The sequence below is a fragment of the Motacilla alba genome, chromosome 1, assembly GCF_015832195.1.
Source record: "Motacilla alba alba isolate MOTALB_02 chromosome 1, Motacilla_alba_V1.0_pri, whole genome shotgun sequence".
Taxonomy (NCBI): domain Eukaryota; kingdom Metazoa; phylum Chordata; class Aves; order Passeriformes; family Motacillidae; genus Motacilla; species Motacilla alba.
The window spans coordinates 18,944,381-18,960,923 of record NC_052016.1 but is presented as its reverse complement, the minus strand read 5'-3'; the positions used below and the strand labels follow the sequence as shown (position 1 = coordinate 18,960,923).

General features: G+C 39.9%; 1 protein-coding gene across 6 annotated transcripts in view; it reads left to right on the top strand.

The window, feature by feature from the left end:
- Positions 1-16,099, top strand: part of NRIP1 (nuclear receptor interacting protein 1) — a 73,225-nt gene extending 57,126 nt beyond the window's left edge. For all 6 annotated transcript variants that reach the window (XM_038149848.1, XM_038148168.1, XM_038150693.1 and 3 more), the window contains one exon: positions 7,271-16,099. In XM_038149848.1, coding sequence (XP_038005776.1) covers positions 7,620-11,114 — 3,495 coding nt within the window. In that variant the 5' untranslated portion in view covers positions 7,271-7,619 and the 3' untranslated portion in view covers positions 11,115-16,099. The remainder of the gene's footprint in view (positions 1-7,270) is intronic.
- Positions 16,100-16,543: the final 444 nt, after the last annotated feature.

Here is a 16,543-nt window from a genome sequence, read left to right as displayed (position 1 = left end):
GAGAGTGTGTTTCTAAGTTCATGCTTAGAGTGTTAGCAGACCATAATCAGCAGGTGAACTCAAAGATGTCCTTTACAGTGCCATTAGAGAACAAAATAAAAATATTCTTCCAGTAGTATTTGTAAGAACAAATATATGTATGTGAGTCTGGGTAAGGAATTGACTGAAACGTCTGTGAGACACCAGGTGAATAGTAAGTTATACGAATGGCATGGGGTATTCTGCATCTATGAGTTATTATTTCTGTGATGCTATGTTCTTGTTACTTGTTAGAATAAGAAATACTTAAGGTAGGGTGAGCTATTGTTTGAAGAGTGTCACAGCATGAAAAATGGCCGCACGTGTTTAGTCTCTAAATTTTGCAGACAGAGGTTTTGATGAGCAGGCCACATTTGGATTAAGCTGTGTACGGTGCTTACATGTACTTGTAAACCTTGGAGAGGTGCTACTAAGGCTTTCACAAACTCAGCTTTCATGGCTGTTGTCTGCTCCCCATTTCCTCCTTCACATGTACGTCGTCTCTTTTGGGGGTTTCATTGGGTTTAGGATTATGTTGGATGAGGGAATTTTTTCTGTTTATTTCTCAGGTAGGGTTTTGGTTGATTGGTTTGGCTTTTTGTTAGGGCTTTTTTTTTTTTTTTAATTTTCAGTTTCTTTCCCACTCCTTACTGGTAGCTTTATGAAGTAAGATACAAAAACCACATGTAACTTAGGGAGAAATGTCTGCCTGTGGCCTTCTGCAAGCTGTGCACCATGATCTAGAAGATGTGGCTGGGATGGGTTGAGAGCCAGCATCAGATGAGTCTCAGTGTAGCCAGCAGTGCTCAGAATTTGGGTTTTCCATGAGGCAGAGCTTTGCCACAGAGTTTGAGGTGTTCCTCCTTGTGTGTCCTGGCAGGGTGCGCAGCCTCGCCTCGCCGCCTCCCCAAGCAGCCCTTTGCGTGGGTATGGAAATCTCCCTGACATTTCCACATCTCATTTCAGCACACGCTGGAAATGTCGTGTTCCCCCTTGATATATATTACATGCTATCCCAAAGCTCCTCGTTGTTGCCATGGGGTGGTGTTCCATGGTCTGAGTGAGTCACAGATTCCCGGACTGGAGAATCCCATGTGAAAGCTGAGGAGTGGAGGGACACTTGAGATGAGGTGACTGAATCCCACTTTCCACACCCCAAATGGAATGTATAGGAACAGCCTCCCCTTCCTTATGTGCCTCTGGCGCTGCTATTAACAAGAGTAATCAGCATTTACGTTTTAGTGGTCTCTTAAAAGCTGGAGTAAATCTAAATAGTCTCTACCACAAGAACACTTGGGGTATTTTCTTCCCAACTCAGTTGTTGGTTTGCTAACATTTCAGTCCAGTGGTCTGTCAGGTCTTATTCTCAGAGGAGAAGCTGTGTCTTGTGCCTGCTGTGCTCTTCGTTCTGTATTTCTGTCGATTTTGTGTGACTTAAAGATTCAGTTACTTATGATTTGTGGGCTTTCGTAAAACGGTAGATATTGCATCCTTTTGAACTGTTCCATTGTCTGTTATGGAATTGGTTTGCTCTAGTATTTTTCAAATCCTATTACTGAAACTGCTAAAATAATCAGAAGGTCTTGATCAGGCTGCTTTGGGTCTGATCCCTTCCACACGTAACCCCTTCCCACTGCTGCCCCATCCCCATAGTGAAGAAAACACCTCTTTCTGTTGTCTGAAACCTAAAGTCAGGCCTGGGCTGGGTTTGGCAGCACACAGCTTAACAAAACACAGGGGGAAAGGCTTTTCCATTGCCGTGCTTGTGCAGAATTTGGCCGCGAAGCCGTGGCTGTCGCTAATCCTGCATTATCCAAGGGCGTGTTTCACAGAGGGAGCGGTGCTGCCGTGTGCTCTGTGCCAGCCTGGAGGGAACAGCCCCAATTTACCATGGGGAATGCCAGCTCTGCTGGGGTCACAGTCTCGGGAGCCTCTTCAGAATTCCTGGCAGCAGCAGGAGCTCCTGCTGCTGCTGCAACACGATTCCTCATGTGCCCTCTCCTGCCTTAGCTGTCTGAAAGGGATAGGCTATCCTTCCCATGTTTAAAATGTCTTTTGGAGTCAGTCAGCAGGCCTAGGAGGAGTGAATAATCTGCCAAGCTCCTGGGAAGTTTCTCAAACTGATACCCTGCAGTTGTAGGAGAGGAGCCTGATTCATTTCATTTAAATGAATTAGTTGTTAAAAAAAGGCTTCTGGATTCCCAAGTTCTTTTGAGTGCAGCTGTGGGAGAATTCACCCACTTATTGCTGAGTTTTGCTCCCCCATCTGATCATTTCTGCCTTTCTTTCTTTCTTTCTTTTTTTTTTTTTTTTGTCTTTTTCCAAATTACATTTGCAAAGGGAACCTTCAAAATGTCTTGGCTGCCTGAATCAAAACTGTGAAGAGGTCTCAGCTGCTCCATTCATCTGAACAGATTTCTGACACAAATAAAGCGTGGATTTTGGAAAGCAAAGCACTTAAACACTTGATTCTCTTAAAGCACGTGCTTAAGTGCCATTGAAGTACCTGCTCTTGTGCAGCTCTGTGCATTTGGTGCTGGGGTTGTTGATCAGGGCTGTTTCGCTGCTCAGAACCTTTGCAAAAAGAGCCAACTGAAGACTGAAGTGCTTTTTACCAGCATTCGGAAAGCATCATTCCTGCTGAAATCAAAGGTGTGCAAATTGAGCTTAATAACAAAATAATTCTGGGACAGCAAGTCTCATTACCCTCACTCATTCTTAGTTCACTGCAAGATTCTGCTGCAATTCCCAGTGCATCTAGGTTTGTTTGGTTTTTTTTATTGAGATCCTAATGTCATTGTTTTCTTCAACTTTTCACTGCAGGCAGCCATAAGGGTGGGGAATTACTTAAAATCCTATGTTTTAGATACTTTCTCAGTGCTGGTACTGGAGCTGCTGAGTAACATACAGTCTTTAATACATTTATCCTCAATTGTCTTTCTGAAGTTCCTGTCTATTATTACTCCATCTGGGAAAACAGGGTACAGAGAGGTAAAACCAGAAGTCAGACAGCCTGTCTGCAGCACAGTGAGTAATTGGACCCCTGGATCCCAAGCTGCCACTGTAATCACTGTACTGCATTCCTCAAATCTGTAATAATTAAAATGACAGTCTGGGCCATTGGCTGATGTGGTGGGCTGGAGCCTTTACATTTGGGAATGTGAGAACAGGAAGTCAGTGAAGCTAGTAAGAGGCTTTTTCTGGCTCTTCCAGTAGTAGCTAAGCATTAAAACACCAAATTTATTAAATTAAGATTTTTATTTCACAGACCAGTTTGATTTTAGCTTTACAAATGCATGTTTTTATTCATCTCAACTTAAAAATGGAGCATAAAATTGCTACAGGAGTTTAATCATCATGAAAGAACTCTGAAATGTAGTTAATAAAAATGTTTTATCTGAGTGAACATATACTAATCTCAACCTCTATTAATCATTCTAACAATGTGCATGAGTTTGGGTAATGTGTCTTCTAATAAATGTTCATGTGGGCAATCTGCTAGCCATTGCCAGTTTCCTAAATGAATACCTTAATGGTTTCTGTAAGATTTTTTTCCTATGATCTTGAGTTGAAACTGCAGAAGAAGACACCTTGATAATAGCAAGTTTTTTGAATTACCTAATAGATTATTTAACCCTCGTAATCAAATAATGTTAGTCTAGTGTTGTTAATTTACTGTGGCTCTCTGTTCCATTTAGCAAAAGGATTTAACTGTAAATGCTAGTTTTGAGATATCAGAAAAATGTCTTAGGAATGTGATTTTGCTAGTTAAATTGTGAACTGTCTAGAATTTCTTAAATAGCAGGAAATATCTATTGGGTGAACTAAAAGTCTGCTGTTTGTTTAGAATATCAGTTAGGTTTGCAGTTGAGATTTTCATTCATTCAAAGAATTTGTTAAAAATCAAAAACAGATATTCAGGAGCAAAAAGCAATTGGTTCTGTTGTGTTTAATGTGTTAGAAGCTGTGTTCTCAGATTTCATTATCTTTTGCAGCAGTAATACATGGTAAGCAAAGGATCTTAAAGTTTGTTGTTATTATTCCTTTAAAATCTTTGTGGTGGATAAATATATTTGTAGTTTGCAAACAAAGAAAAACTTCAACTGCAAAAATGGAGTTAATTTTCTGGATGTATGCATTTCAGTGAACATTTTAATATTCCCTTATTTTCCCTATACTGGCTACGGTTTCTCCTTAGGCACATTTTAAAAGGTTCAAGAACTGATTTCTCATGGTGTGCTTCACTTAGGGAGTGTCTAACCGCCAGGTTGCAGCATTTGTGCTCTGGATTCTGCTGCTGCTTTAGTTTTGTCTAGGTAAACATGGCTTAATGAGCTGTAATCGGTTGGTGTTCCTGGAGGTTCTGCACAACAATTGGGTGGTTTATTTCTCATGGTATAGAAGTCTGGGAGAAGATAGTAGAAGTGACAAAAAAAGAAGAGCATTTAGAGTAGTTGTGGTCAGGAAAGCACATGAACTTACCAATTTATTTTGTCATAGTAATTAAATAGAATATCAGAATATCTAGATCTAGAGATTCGTAGATCTTGACAGTTGCTTCAGCCCTTGCTGAGAAATAAGGAATTTGTTGTTGTTTGACTTCTCCTTTTTCCATTTCTGCCTTTTCTTTTAACTTTCTTTTCTTTTTCCTTAGCACTGCTCTGATAATTTTTTAAATATTTATTTCAAAGAAAAAATATTAACATTTCAGTGGATCCTGGGAAGTTCTTTTGTACACTTTGTATGTATTTAGAAGGTGGCTGAATGGTTGCCTTAGTGTCCCGCTGAGCATTAATTTCCAAAGCTGGTTTAGATTTGTCATGACTACACCTCAGATGGACATTGTCATGTGAGATTTTAACACTAATATCTGTTACAGCACTAAATCAAAAGAAGCTTTTTAAAAGGATTGCTGATGTCCTGTTCTAATGTGTTAAGTGCTTTCCAGATTTCATTATCTTTAAAGAAGCTTCTTTGCAGCAACCCAATTTCATTAAATTTATCAGTATTTCCCTAGCACTGGGTAATTAAAATAAAATAAAAAATTAAAAAGGTGGCAGAACACTTCTTAGAATAGTTATTGTATATAAACTGTACTGGCTACAAGTATCTTTTCCTGAAGGAGGCTTTTGGAGTACCTGAGGGATTTGCATAAATGCATTGTCTTTTTTGAATTACCCAAAGATGTAGTGAGTAAAGTTGTACTGAATATTGGCTTAATGGTACATTTGTTTGGGACTGTATATTAAAGGTGTCCTGTAAGCCTTGCTTTTACCAGAGTCAGAAATCCTGACAGAATTTCAGTTTTATTGTCTTAAATGCAACACTTTTGGAAGCTGGAAAAATATATTCTCCAGATTGTGTTCCCAGATGTTTGAGGAAATTAGTATTGCTGTTCCTGTTGCTGGCTATTTGATAGTTTCATTAGAAATCTTGTTTTGTTGTTATGGGGGGGGGGGGGGATTTTTATTTGTGATTTTTTTTCTGGTATTGGGTTGAAACTCTGTAGAAGCCCACTCAGAGGTATAGAGTTTTTTAAGGAACAGTAAGATGATCAGTAATTTTCAGTTAGCTGAATCCACATTTAAGTTGTTTCATGTTTGAAGGAACACTGTGTCTTCCACAGGTAATTCTGTAAATGCTGGTTAATATATTTCTGAGAGAAATACTGAGACCTCAATAATTGCTAACAGCTTTGCACTTGATATTTAAATGCATGGATATACACATTTACACTACAATGCGTTGCTGGTTAGACTTTTTGTTTGGGTTTGGTTTTGGCTTCTTTTTTTAAGATAGCTCCATTTTTAGAGTTTTTCTAGATGACTTAAAACCAAGTAAGGGAATATTTGCCCAGGGAGATTAAGGACAGTTAACATTACAGCTGTTTAGTAGTTCTTATTCTTTACATTTTTAAGATCTGATTATTTTCTGATTTCTAGTTGCCTGTAGATTTTGAATTAAAAACTTGCCTCTGGGAAATCAATCATAAAATATTCATTCACTTTAAGGAGGAAAGGATTTCATCTGTGTGCATCCCTTTTAAACTTGTAAATACAAATTTTCAATGGGCTTTAGCCCATAAAAGCAAATTACAGAGTTCAGTATGCAGAAGGACACTTACCTTTGCTCATGTTGAATACTTATGCCAGTTTAGTACTGAGTCAGTGGAGGATGCACATGTAGTGTAATGGTCCCATTATTGAGGTGTGGTGACTGAAATGTTGGTGCTGCCATTGACCAGCCCTATAAGTGAAACTGAAGAGTTGCATCCAGCACAAGTGCCATGTCTGTGCATTTTAAAACAGCTTTTTATTCCATACTGCCGCATCCAAGGAGGTATTTAGTAGAGCTGTTATACACTCCTGAAGAATAACAAGACTTCAGGGAAGAACTGGTTTGGTTTGGTTTTGCCGTCGTATGCTTCATGTAGAGAGAACGCAAAGGTGAAAATCCTCCAGGGAAGGGAGGATTTTGATGCCAAGATTTTTGTTGCATCAGGTGCATATGCAACCTCTTCCCCACTCTTATCACATGATTGTTCTAATGTGGTGTTTGGGTGTTGTAAGACAACAGATTTCACCCCTATTGTGTTACCATACTGGATTTTGCACTGGTGCATGGTCTTGGGCAGTGCTAACAACTTTGTTTCTACTTTCAGCAATATTATCATCCACCTGCCAAACAGAAATGTACTCATATATATGATGCTGTCTATTCTGTTATTTCAGAACATATGCAACGTGAAACTAAACATTGACTTTAGGCCTGCCTTTTCCTATTAGTTCAGTTTAAGAGTGATAGGCTGCATGTCCTGTGTATTTATGTTTACAGAAGAAAAGTTCATGCAACTGTGAAGTTGAAAATTCAATGGATTTTTTTTTAAACTGTGTTTAGAGTGATTTCAGATTTTCCTGTCAGGTTTGCTATTCCTTATTTTTAGCTGTAGAATAGTGAAATTCAGTGAAGGCTTGTAGTAGCTGTGCTTACGATAAGTAAGCTTAATTTTTGTGTAAAACCTCATCTCAGAATTGTTTTCATAATGTTTTTTGAATTGGATACCATGTATTTTGTCCTTTATTTGATTTTTAGTTTCTTCTGGAATATGTGTTGTTCATGTATCCTGAATCTCTGCCTAAAACAATGCACAGGGGGTTGGGTCTGGATTTTTTTTTTTTTTTAGAGAAAAATGTTTTATGCAATTATATCTTAATCCTAAATATTTTTTTTTTGTTTTGTGTTTCTGACTTAGGAATTTTATGTGCTTGGTGGAGATGGAAAAGGAAGAAAAGCAAGCTGGCCTCCAGAAGAAAGAAGGCAGTGAATATTTAATGGAACTTTTTTTCTGTGAAGCCATGTTTTGAGTGTTCCTCCTAGACTTCATCCATAATATCCTAGATATCAGCTGATTGCTATGATTGGAAACCTGGCTCATCAAACAGTGTACACTGGGAGAAGCCTGCCTACATTTTCTATTGTTTCTGAAAGTCTCTAAGAAAACACTGTAGACATCTACCTGTTATTAACTCTGCATCTTGATTGAGCAAAACCAGTATTTGAAGTGAACAGAAACAGAGCCTTTTTGGAAACTTTTATTGAACATGACTCATGGAGAAGAGCTTGGCTCTGAGATGCACCAGGATTCTGTTGTTCTAACTTACCTAGAGGGATTACTAATGCATCAAGCAGCAGGAGGCTCAGGTACTGCAGTTGACAAGAAGTCCACTGGGCATAGTGGGGAGGATCAAAACTTTAAGATTTCAGGAAATAGATTTCCCAGCTGTCAGAGTAATGGTCCAGTTCTTAACTCAAATACGTATCGGGGATCTGGCATGCTGCACCTCAAAAAAGCAAGACTGTTGCAGTCTTCAGAAGACTGGAATGCAGCAAAGAGAAGGCGGTTGTCTGATTCCATTGTGGATTTAGATGGAAAAAAGGAAGCTTTGTTGGCTGGCATGGTTGAAAATGTGCCTAAAGGCAAACAGGATAGCACATTACTTGCCTCTTTGCTTCAGTCATTCAGCTCTAGGCTGCAGAGTGTTGCTCTGTCACAGCAGATTAGACAGAGTCTTAAGGAGCAAGGGTATTCCCTTAGCCATGATTCTTTACAAGTGGAAAAAGATTTAAGGTGCTATGGTGTTGCATCCAGCCACCTGAAGACTCTGCTGAAGAAGAGCAAAGCAAAAGATCAGAAGCTGGACAACAGCCTGCCTGATATCACTAAGAACCTGCCCAAAGAGAGGTTTATCGAATCTCCTCATGCAGTGCAGAGCAGCCCCAAGGTGATGAATGAGCCCCTGTCGTGTGCTGCGAGATTACAAGCTGTTGCAAGCATGGTAGAGAAACGATCCAGTCCTGCTGCTTCGCCCAAGCCCAGCGTAGCGTGCAGCCAGCTGGCTTTGCTCCTTTCCAGTGAGGCCCACTTGCAGCAGTACTCCAGGGAACATGCTTTAAAAGCACAAAATGCCAATCAGATTGCAAGCGAGAGACTTGCAGCAATGGCCAGACTACAAGAAAGTGCTCAGAAGGACATAGGCCAGTTTGGTTTGGCCAAAGGAATGACAAGCCATCTCAATGGTCAAGCAGGATCATCCCCTAAAACAGTCGCTAGCAAAGGCAATATGGCACCGTTTCAGAATTCAGTGGGAATCATGCACTCACCTCCCAAAACTGTGGGATACAAAAGTACTGTGGAAAGGAGTAACCTGAAAACCTCTCCCAGCAACAGTTTGCTCTTACATCTGCTGAAAAGCCAGAATACCACCAAGCACATGAAAGGGCGTGAGCAAAGTGAGAGAGCCAGCATTTTTGAAGACAGCAGCACACCAACAACTGTTGATGAGTATTCAGACAACAATCCCAGTTTTACAGAAGACAGCAGTGATGATGAAAGCTCCCATTCTAACTGTCTTCCTATAGACCTCTCCTTTAAACAGAGGACAGATAAACCAGATGCAGGTCCACCTGCATCACTGGATAACCTGACTCAGTCCTTGCTTCGTAACTGGGATCCAAAAGTTTCCTGTCCGGAGAACAAGGAAGAGAAAGACACTCCGAAAGCCTCTAAGCTAAATCCCCACCAGAAGGTAACACTACTTCAGCTGTTACTTGGGCATAAGAGTGAAGAACAGGTAGACAAGAGTAATGATCCTCAGGGACCACACAGTACAGCTGATGTGGCAAAATTCACTGTACAGACTGGGAAAAGGACTCCTGTTGCTGACAGTCCCAGTGCCAACCGAATGACTCCGTTAAGCACTCCACCCTTGCTGGCTTCTACAAAAGCAGACTCTCCTATAAATCTCTCACACCAGTCGCTGGCTGTCAAGCGGAGCTCGCCGCCCTATGCCTGCAGCATCCAGCCGGACAGACTGATGAATTCTGCATCTAAACACTTGATAGACCTGTCCAAAAGCAAGGAAATCCAAGGAGCTAAGCTGAACAGGACTGATAGTCCCCAGAACTCCTCAGCATTCAGTGCCAGCAAGCTGCTGCAGAACCTGGCTCAGTGCGGCATGCAGAGTTCCATGTCAAGTGAGGAACAAAGAGCTAGCAAACAGCTGCTGGCAGGGAACATGGATAAACCTGTGGGCTTGATTGATAGATTGAACAGCCCTCTGCTTACGAATAAATTGAGTATGCATGAAGAAAATAACAAAATATTCAGTTGTCAGCCCGCACCCGCACCGGCTGAACAAGGACTTCCAGGTTCGGAAATAGAAAATCTCCTTGAAAGGCGCACTGTCCTTCAGCTGCTTCTGGGAACTCCCAATAAAGGTAAAAGTGAAAAGAAAGAGAGGATGCTTTTAAGAGATGAAAGTTCTCAAGAACAGGCAGACAAGGCTTTGAATGAGCAAATATTGACGGTGAAAATAAAAACTGAACCATCTGACGAATCAAATGTTCCTTATAATTCAAATGCACAACAAGTAAGAGAATGCAAGGGTAACAAATTCCAAGGGTTTGTTCATTCACTGCAGAGAAACACAGCTGCTTCTCCAGCATCCGAGGAGGTGAAATCTGAGCCTCTTTCACCTCAAGATTTCTCTTTTTCCAAAAATGGCCTGCTAAGTAGGTTGCTGAGACAGAATCAAGACAATTACCCTGCAGATGAGCTGGACAGGAGTCACCGAAACAACGAGCTGACACACCTTGAATCCAAGAGTCTTTGCACAGTACCGAAGAAGAGGAAGCTTCATGCTGAGCCTTTGGAAAGCCCATTAAAAAAGGTGAAAAGTAGTGTGTCTGATGCTGGAAACAATCACACTTCTCCTACTGAGGCGCTGTACGGGCCTTTGCTTAACCAGCAAGAACTGAAATTCAGCAGAAATGATGCTGAATTTAAATATGCTGTAAGTCATGGTTCAAATAGTGAAACTGAAAATAGGAGTTGGTCTAGAGATAGTAAAGGCTTTAATGTGTTGAAACAGCTGCTTCTCTCAGAAAACTGTGAGAGAGATCTGTCACAACATAGGAATAACATACTAACAGAGGGCAAGAAAAAAGGAAACAAAACCAGTGCAACAATCAATAAACCTGAATTCACCATTTCTTCAGTAAGATCATTGGTGGGAAGCCCTGTGCAGCAGAACAATTGTGTAGATCACAGAACATTTCAGTATCCCGTAGCAGTAAAAAGTCCAGCCAGCTCCCCCTTCCCTGAGCATGTGGGGAGTACGGTGTCCAGGCTGGAGTCTGACCAGTTCAGCATGTGTTCCATGCCCAGTGAGAAGGGCCCCATCAGGTGGGTGATCACGGGCATGGACAAGAATGATTATGAGAAAGACTCTCCGAGACTGACCAAAACCAATCCAATATTGTACTACATGTTACAGAAAGGTGGCAGCTCTGTCAGCAGCCAAGAAGCACATGACAAAGAAATTTGGAATGAACCCTCATTTACCGAGAGCTCAACTCGGGTTACAATCAAAGAGGAGTTGACATCTGACGCAGAGCTCAAAACTCCTTTCACTAACTTAAGAAGCCCTTACAACAGCCATATGGGGAGTAACACCTCTCATCAGCATGGTGGTGTGAATGGAGAAGTGCATGGACTTCTGGAAAAAGTGCGAACAATCAAAAAAGAGCCAGAATAAACTGCAGCCTCCTCAGTGAGTTTACAATCAGCGGTTTTGAATCTTTGTTTAAAAAAAAAAAAAAAGAAAAAAGAAAAATGAGTATGAACTTCACTACTGTATAAATTGAGCATGATTTAAAAAGAAAAGCATGGTCTAATTGAAATGTTTTCATTTGATAAACTTTTTATTTTTCTGGTGATGTTATTTAAAATACATGTAGATAAAATTTGCTTTACAGTAGATTGTCACAAGGAAACTAGAAGGGTTGTAATTTGTACAAGACATTTCTGTATGTATCAGATTAAGTTATGAGTACTCTTTGATCAGAGTCTTATTTGGATTTGCAAGCTTTTGGTATAACATAAAGTGTAAGCGTACGGCCTAGGTGATGGTAATGCTGCGTTTCCTTCCTCCCTGTAAAATAATCCTTATTTTTTGAAGCCTGAGCATAGAGACAGCATACTTTTTTTTTTTTTTTTTGAATGTTTTAATATGTTTTGTGAAATTTTAAGAATAACTTTTAAGAAGTGGAGCAGTCCGTCCAAGGTATTAGCTCATCATATTGGAAAACCTGCGTCAGTGTTAATAATTGAAGTGCACTGAAATGTATTTTTTAGTGCTTCCAAAATTTGTATTGTTATTTTTAAATCTTGTTTGTGGTCCTGCCAGAATAGTGGTGTAAAATCTATTTTTCTTCCTTGCTCTGCTCTCAACAAATGCCTTCCTCAGAATTCTTAGCCATAGTTATGAGTTACTAGTTAGAATTAAGGGGTTTTTCTAGGTTTTTATAAAAAGGCGGATTTTCATAGGCCGTGCAAATACTGCATGAGTCCTTTTGTCGGCACATTCCTGTCGCTTTCCTGCCTAAAAGGGGAAAGCCAAAATGCCTCTTGGAGTAGTGTGATTGAGAAGGCTTAGTACGTGTATTCAGTGAGGAAAATGCTGGAAAGCTGATGAAGGGGATGAACAGAATTGTGTGTTCAGCACCATCCTGCTTCCCTGTGGAAGAGTACCATCTGCACTAAAGCAGCACATCAGACTTCCACTCTGAGATGGAATAGGATTTTAATGAAAAATGTGTTGGCCTCTTCCTACAACCAGGGAAAAGAATCTATAATCTGCCAATATTTATTACTCTCTGAACAGCTGATACATGGTTTAATGCACTACCCTTTCACTGCAGAAAATCTGGCTTTAGAATAATTTTCCAGGTAGCACTGAGGATAAAACTGTGGTTTTGTCATGTTCTGTAATGGATAGTGGGATATATCTGAGAAATCCTTCCCTGCCCTTTTCCTCAATCCCCACCTGTGCTGTGATTTGTAACATCTGGCAGTATCAGCCTGAGATGGGAGGAACTGAAAATTGCAGTCAGAGCTGAGACATTTTAAAAGAATTGCTGGCTGGGGAAGAGTCGTGTGGCTCTGCTTTCCCGTTAGCACTGTCAGTGTTAACTCCATTTGCAGCCCTTATTTCTCTGGGGGCAGGAAGAGGACAAAATCCAGTTGCTCTAAATTATATGAATTATAGGCAAGCAGAAGTTGTGCTCAACTTTTTACTCCCTTTAAAAAAAAAAAAAAGTTCTCTGTGGCTTCTTGATTTCACAGATAATCCTCTCTGCCATCAGGAGGCAGCTAAGCAGTTGGCTTGCACAAATAATGGAAGCTGCACTCTTATTTAATTTTGTCTTGTTTTCACCATTGCAAAGCCAATGACATGACAAAACTGCTGTTTGTGTCCATCCCATGTCTGCATAGCAGACATGAGTGACGGGACATTTTGCTCTTTTCCATCTGGTTTGGTTTCAGAGATCCTTTTCCCAGACTCCTGGCTTGCTGAGACAGAGCAAGCTGTTGTCCCCCTCTTGTTCCTGTCCCCAGCCCGAGATCAGTTCCTCCTCTTTCCAGTGCAGTTCCTGCTGAAAGGGACTTCTTCTGTCTGACAGCTGGAAAATGCACCACTATTCTGTTTTGCCTCCCTCCGGGGGATACCTTCTTTTAGGGAACACAAATATTTGGCAGTATCTGGTATAAAACATTCCCCCTGGTTTTTATGAGAAATAACAGAGCAATTTAAAGATATATTTTTATGTTACTTTGGTGAAGCATAATATATTAATGGGCTGTACAAAGAAGATTTATATTTTAAAACCTTCACACAAATCTAATATCATTTTAAATGTCATTGTCTGAAGTATAATATAAAAATAAAACTTTGTTTCTCTTTAATATTGCATTTATAAGTAGCCCAATGACAATTCAGATGTCTCATAGAATAATCATTAATGAAAAAAAGTATATTTTGGATTGACAGTGAAACTGAATTCTTTTTATATGAGTCAACCCAGCAGAAATATTAAAAAGATGGTATTTGTTCCATCCATTAAATGTCTTTTAAAGTCTTAATTGATTATTTTTCTTGAAACAATGTGTATATAGGTAGGAAATATATACAATATAGAATAATAGATGGTCCCCAGACTAAATACAGGGCTATAATTTGCTTGAAGAGCTCCACAGAAAAATGCAGTGTGAGAGGATGTGGAATTATCTGGTGGAAAAAACTTCTCCAAAGCTAAGTTGAAATGAAGAGTGGAGAAGAGATTCTGACCCTAACAAAAAATAATACTGGAATCGAGCAATGCGCTGAACTTTGTATTTAATCTAGGGTAGTCTATTGTTATAATATATACCTTTGAACATTTAGTTTTGAAAGTTTTGTAAAACAGTAAAGTTAAAATGTTAACAGTTTGACCAGTTAAGGATTTAGCTTTCTTTTTAGTTGATGTTAACAAAAGGGTATTGCCATTCTCACAGACGTCAGTAAACTCTAATATACAAGAATTTAAGTTTGAGACATGGTGTTCATGGAAGAATCTTTTCTCCTGTAGACATTGCACTCTCAAACAGCAGGTAAGGCCCTTGAGAGAGGGCAGGAGATGCCAAGGGAATGCTCAGTCAGCTGCTAAGAGGGCAACTTTCTTCTCCTATGTGGAATTCTCCAGTATCACTGGTGTTACTCTCTCCCTAGAGAAGAGAGGTCTTCTTTGAATCTACCCCATCCACATTTACAGCATTGACACCTTAGGACCAAAGGCTCTTTAATTACTTCTTGTCTTGTAGCATGGGTGAGTAAAAAGGAGTTGCTATTTTTTTCCTTGGGGACTTTTCCATCAGAAAAGAGGGGTGTGGGAGCTGGGTTTGTTGTCCCAGGAGGGACTGGTAGGGCTGGCCACGTTTTCCCAAGCAAGAAAAGATCCCTGATTTCCAGCAGTCCCTGTAGATGAATTGCAAACCAAGGTCATCTCTTGAGTAGCCCTTGGTAACTCTCAGCAACTCCTGTTTCCTCTAGGCCTTTAGACTACAGATTTGGAGCAAAATGGGGTCCTGGCAGATCTTGGCAGCAGCAGCTGTTTGGGCAGAGCAGTGCAGGATCAATGGGTGCTGTTGTGTGATCTTGCCATCTCAAAGGAGCAGGGAGGGAAGGGAGGGCATATCCCAGTTACAGCTAGCAGAGACTGCTGGGGGAAAGCTGGCTCCAGCTCTCAGTGAGGAAGCGAGTTAGGGAATTGTCTCTATACTACACTGAGAGTGCAGTTGCAGCCCCTTGGAACTTCAGCCTGAATCAACTCTGGCCCCGCTTGGCTGGGAAGGCCTGGGGCTGCAGCAGTTGCATTGTGGAGACCCTGGTGCCTTGCTCAAGGGGCATCACCAGCGCCTGGTGGAGCACCCAAACCCGCTGGATTTGGGGATTGACTCGGAATTGCCATGCAGATATGCCTTTTCTTTCCACAGGGAGGTGTCTGGGACTCAGATACCCACGTTTCTAGTGTCTCTTCTGCCAAAGCTTGAGGAAAAGATGGTGGGTAATGCTTGACTACAGAATCAAAAGTGGAGAGCTGGAGGGCTTCTCTACTGATACTACACAGCTGGGCAGCTCAGTTTGAGAGGTTTATATGAGATCAAAAGGGAATTCAGCCATAACTTTTACTTTTCGTAGCCATTTACTCTTAGTGAAGTTTTTAAATTTTTGATTTACAAATGTTTTTAAAAGAAAGAAATGAGCGGTTTAAATTTTCCCTGTTAAATGTTGGTGAAAGTATTACAGCTCTCATTGACGTCAGTGACATGATATTACCAGTTTGTTCTCTGCCACATCTTACAGAGGAGTAAACTGGTAAGTATATATTATATATATATTTATATATAATGTAAATATGTTGACTTGTTACACCTATAATATGTTGAAATTGGTTTTTAAAAGGTGATGTAAATAGTGGTTTCCTTAATGAAAAATACATATTTTGTATTGTTCTAATGCAAAGGAAAAAAAACTTTTAATCTTTTTTGTTATGTATATTCCATGTATAAGTGTAAATATGATCACATAGGTTTAAAAACTTTTGCATGTATGTATACAGTTGCAAGTCTGGAAGAATGTATAGAAAAATTCTTTTATTTAAAGTTGTGATTAACTGCTGCATGAAAAGTGCATGGGGGACCCTGTGCATCTGTGCGTTGGCAAAAAAAAAAAAAAGTCTTAACAAGTCAGGTCAGTTCAAAACACAACAGTATTCCACTTCTGGACATGACTTCTGCTGTGGTATTTTAGCTTTGTGAAAGAATGTGCTTCAATTCAAAAGGGTCTGGAAAAAAAAAATGCAAACCTACTTTTAATACATGAAGTGCTCATACAACTATAATAAGTCATGTAAGTTCAGGACTCCATTTTGCGTAATTGAAATATTGTACCTGGACTATTCCATCCCTGTAAAACAAAGGAGTATTGATTTTCATTGCCATACATAAGAATTTGGGATTTTACCACAACCAGTTTTATTGTGATGTGTCTTCAGTAATTTAACTGGTCTCATTTTTTTTATTAGAAATTAATTTCCTCATGTGATGTCACAAAACTGTACATACTGCAGTGTGAAGTTTTTTTAAATCTTTCAGTGTTTACTTCCTGCAGAAGATTTGAATAAATGAGAAAAATGCATTGTCTTGATGGTTTTTAGATCTGCTTTATTTCATGTGTACTTTGCATTATTGGACTGTTAGTGGGCTCTTTGCATCAGTGCTGTTGATGCAAATTTCTGACAACAAAAGTACCTCAAGGAACTTAGGCAGCCTTCAGCAAGGCTACTGACTGGAAGCTGAGTGTTGTGGAGCTGGAAATAAAGCAATCTAAATCAGATTAGCAGCTTTACTTCACAAAGCTCTGTATTATGTTTTATTTAAATACCCTTCTGCTTATTAACTTGAAATCAGTGACCATAAACTGGAAACCTCTAAGTGGGAATTCTCATGTGAAAATAATTTTGAATGTTAAAACATTGTTCAGGTCCCTTGTGCAGGGCAGAAAGATCTGTTTTCTCACTAAAATCTGCTTTGGTTCATATCACAAAGAAGGCTTCTCAGTTTCTACATGTTTGCTTAAGAACATAA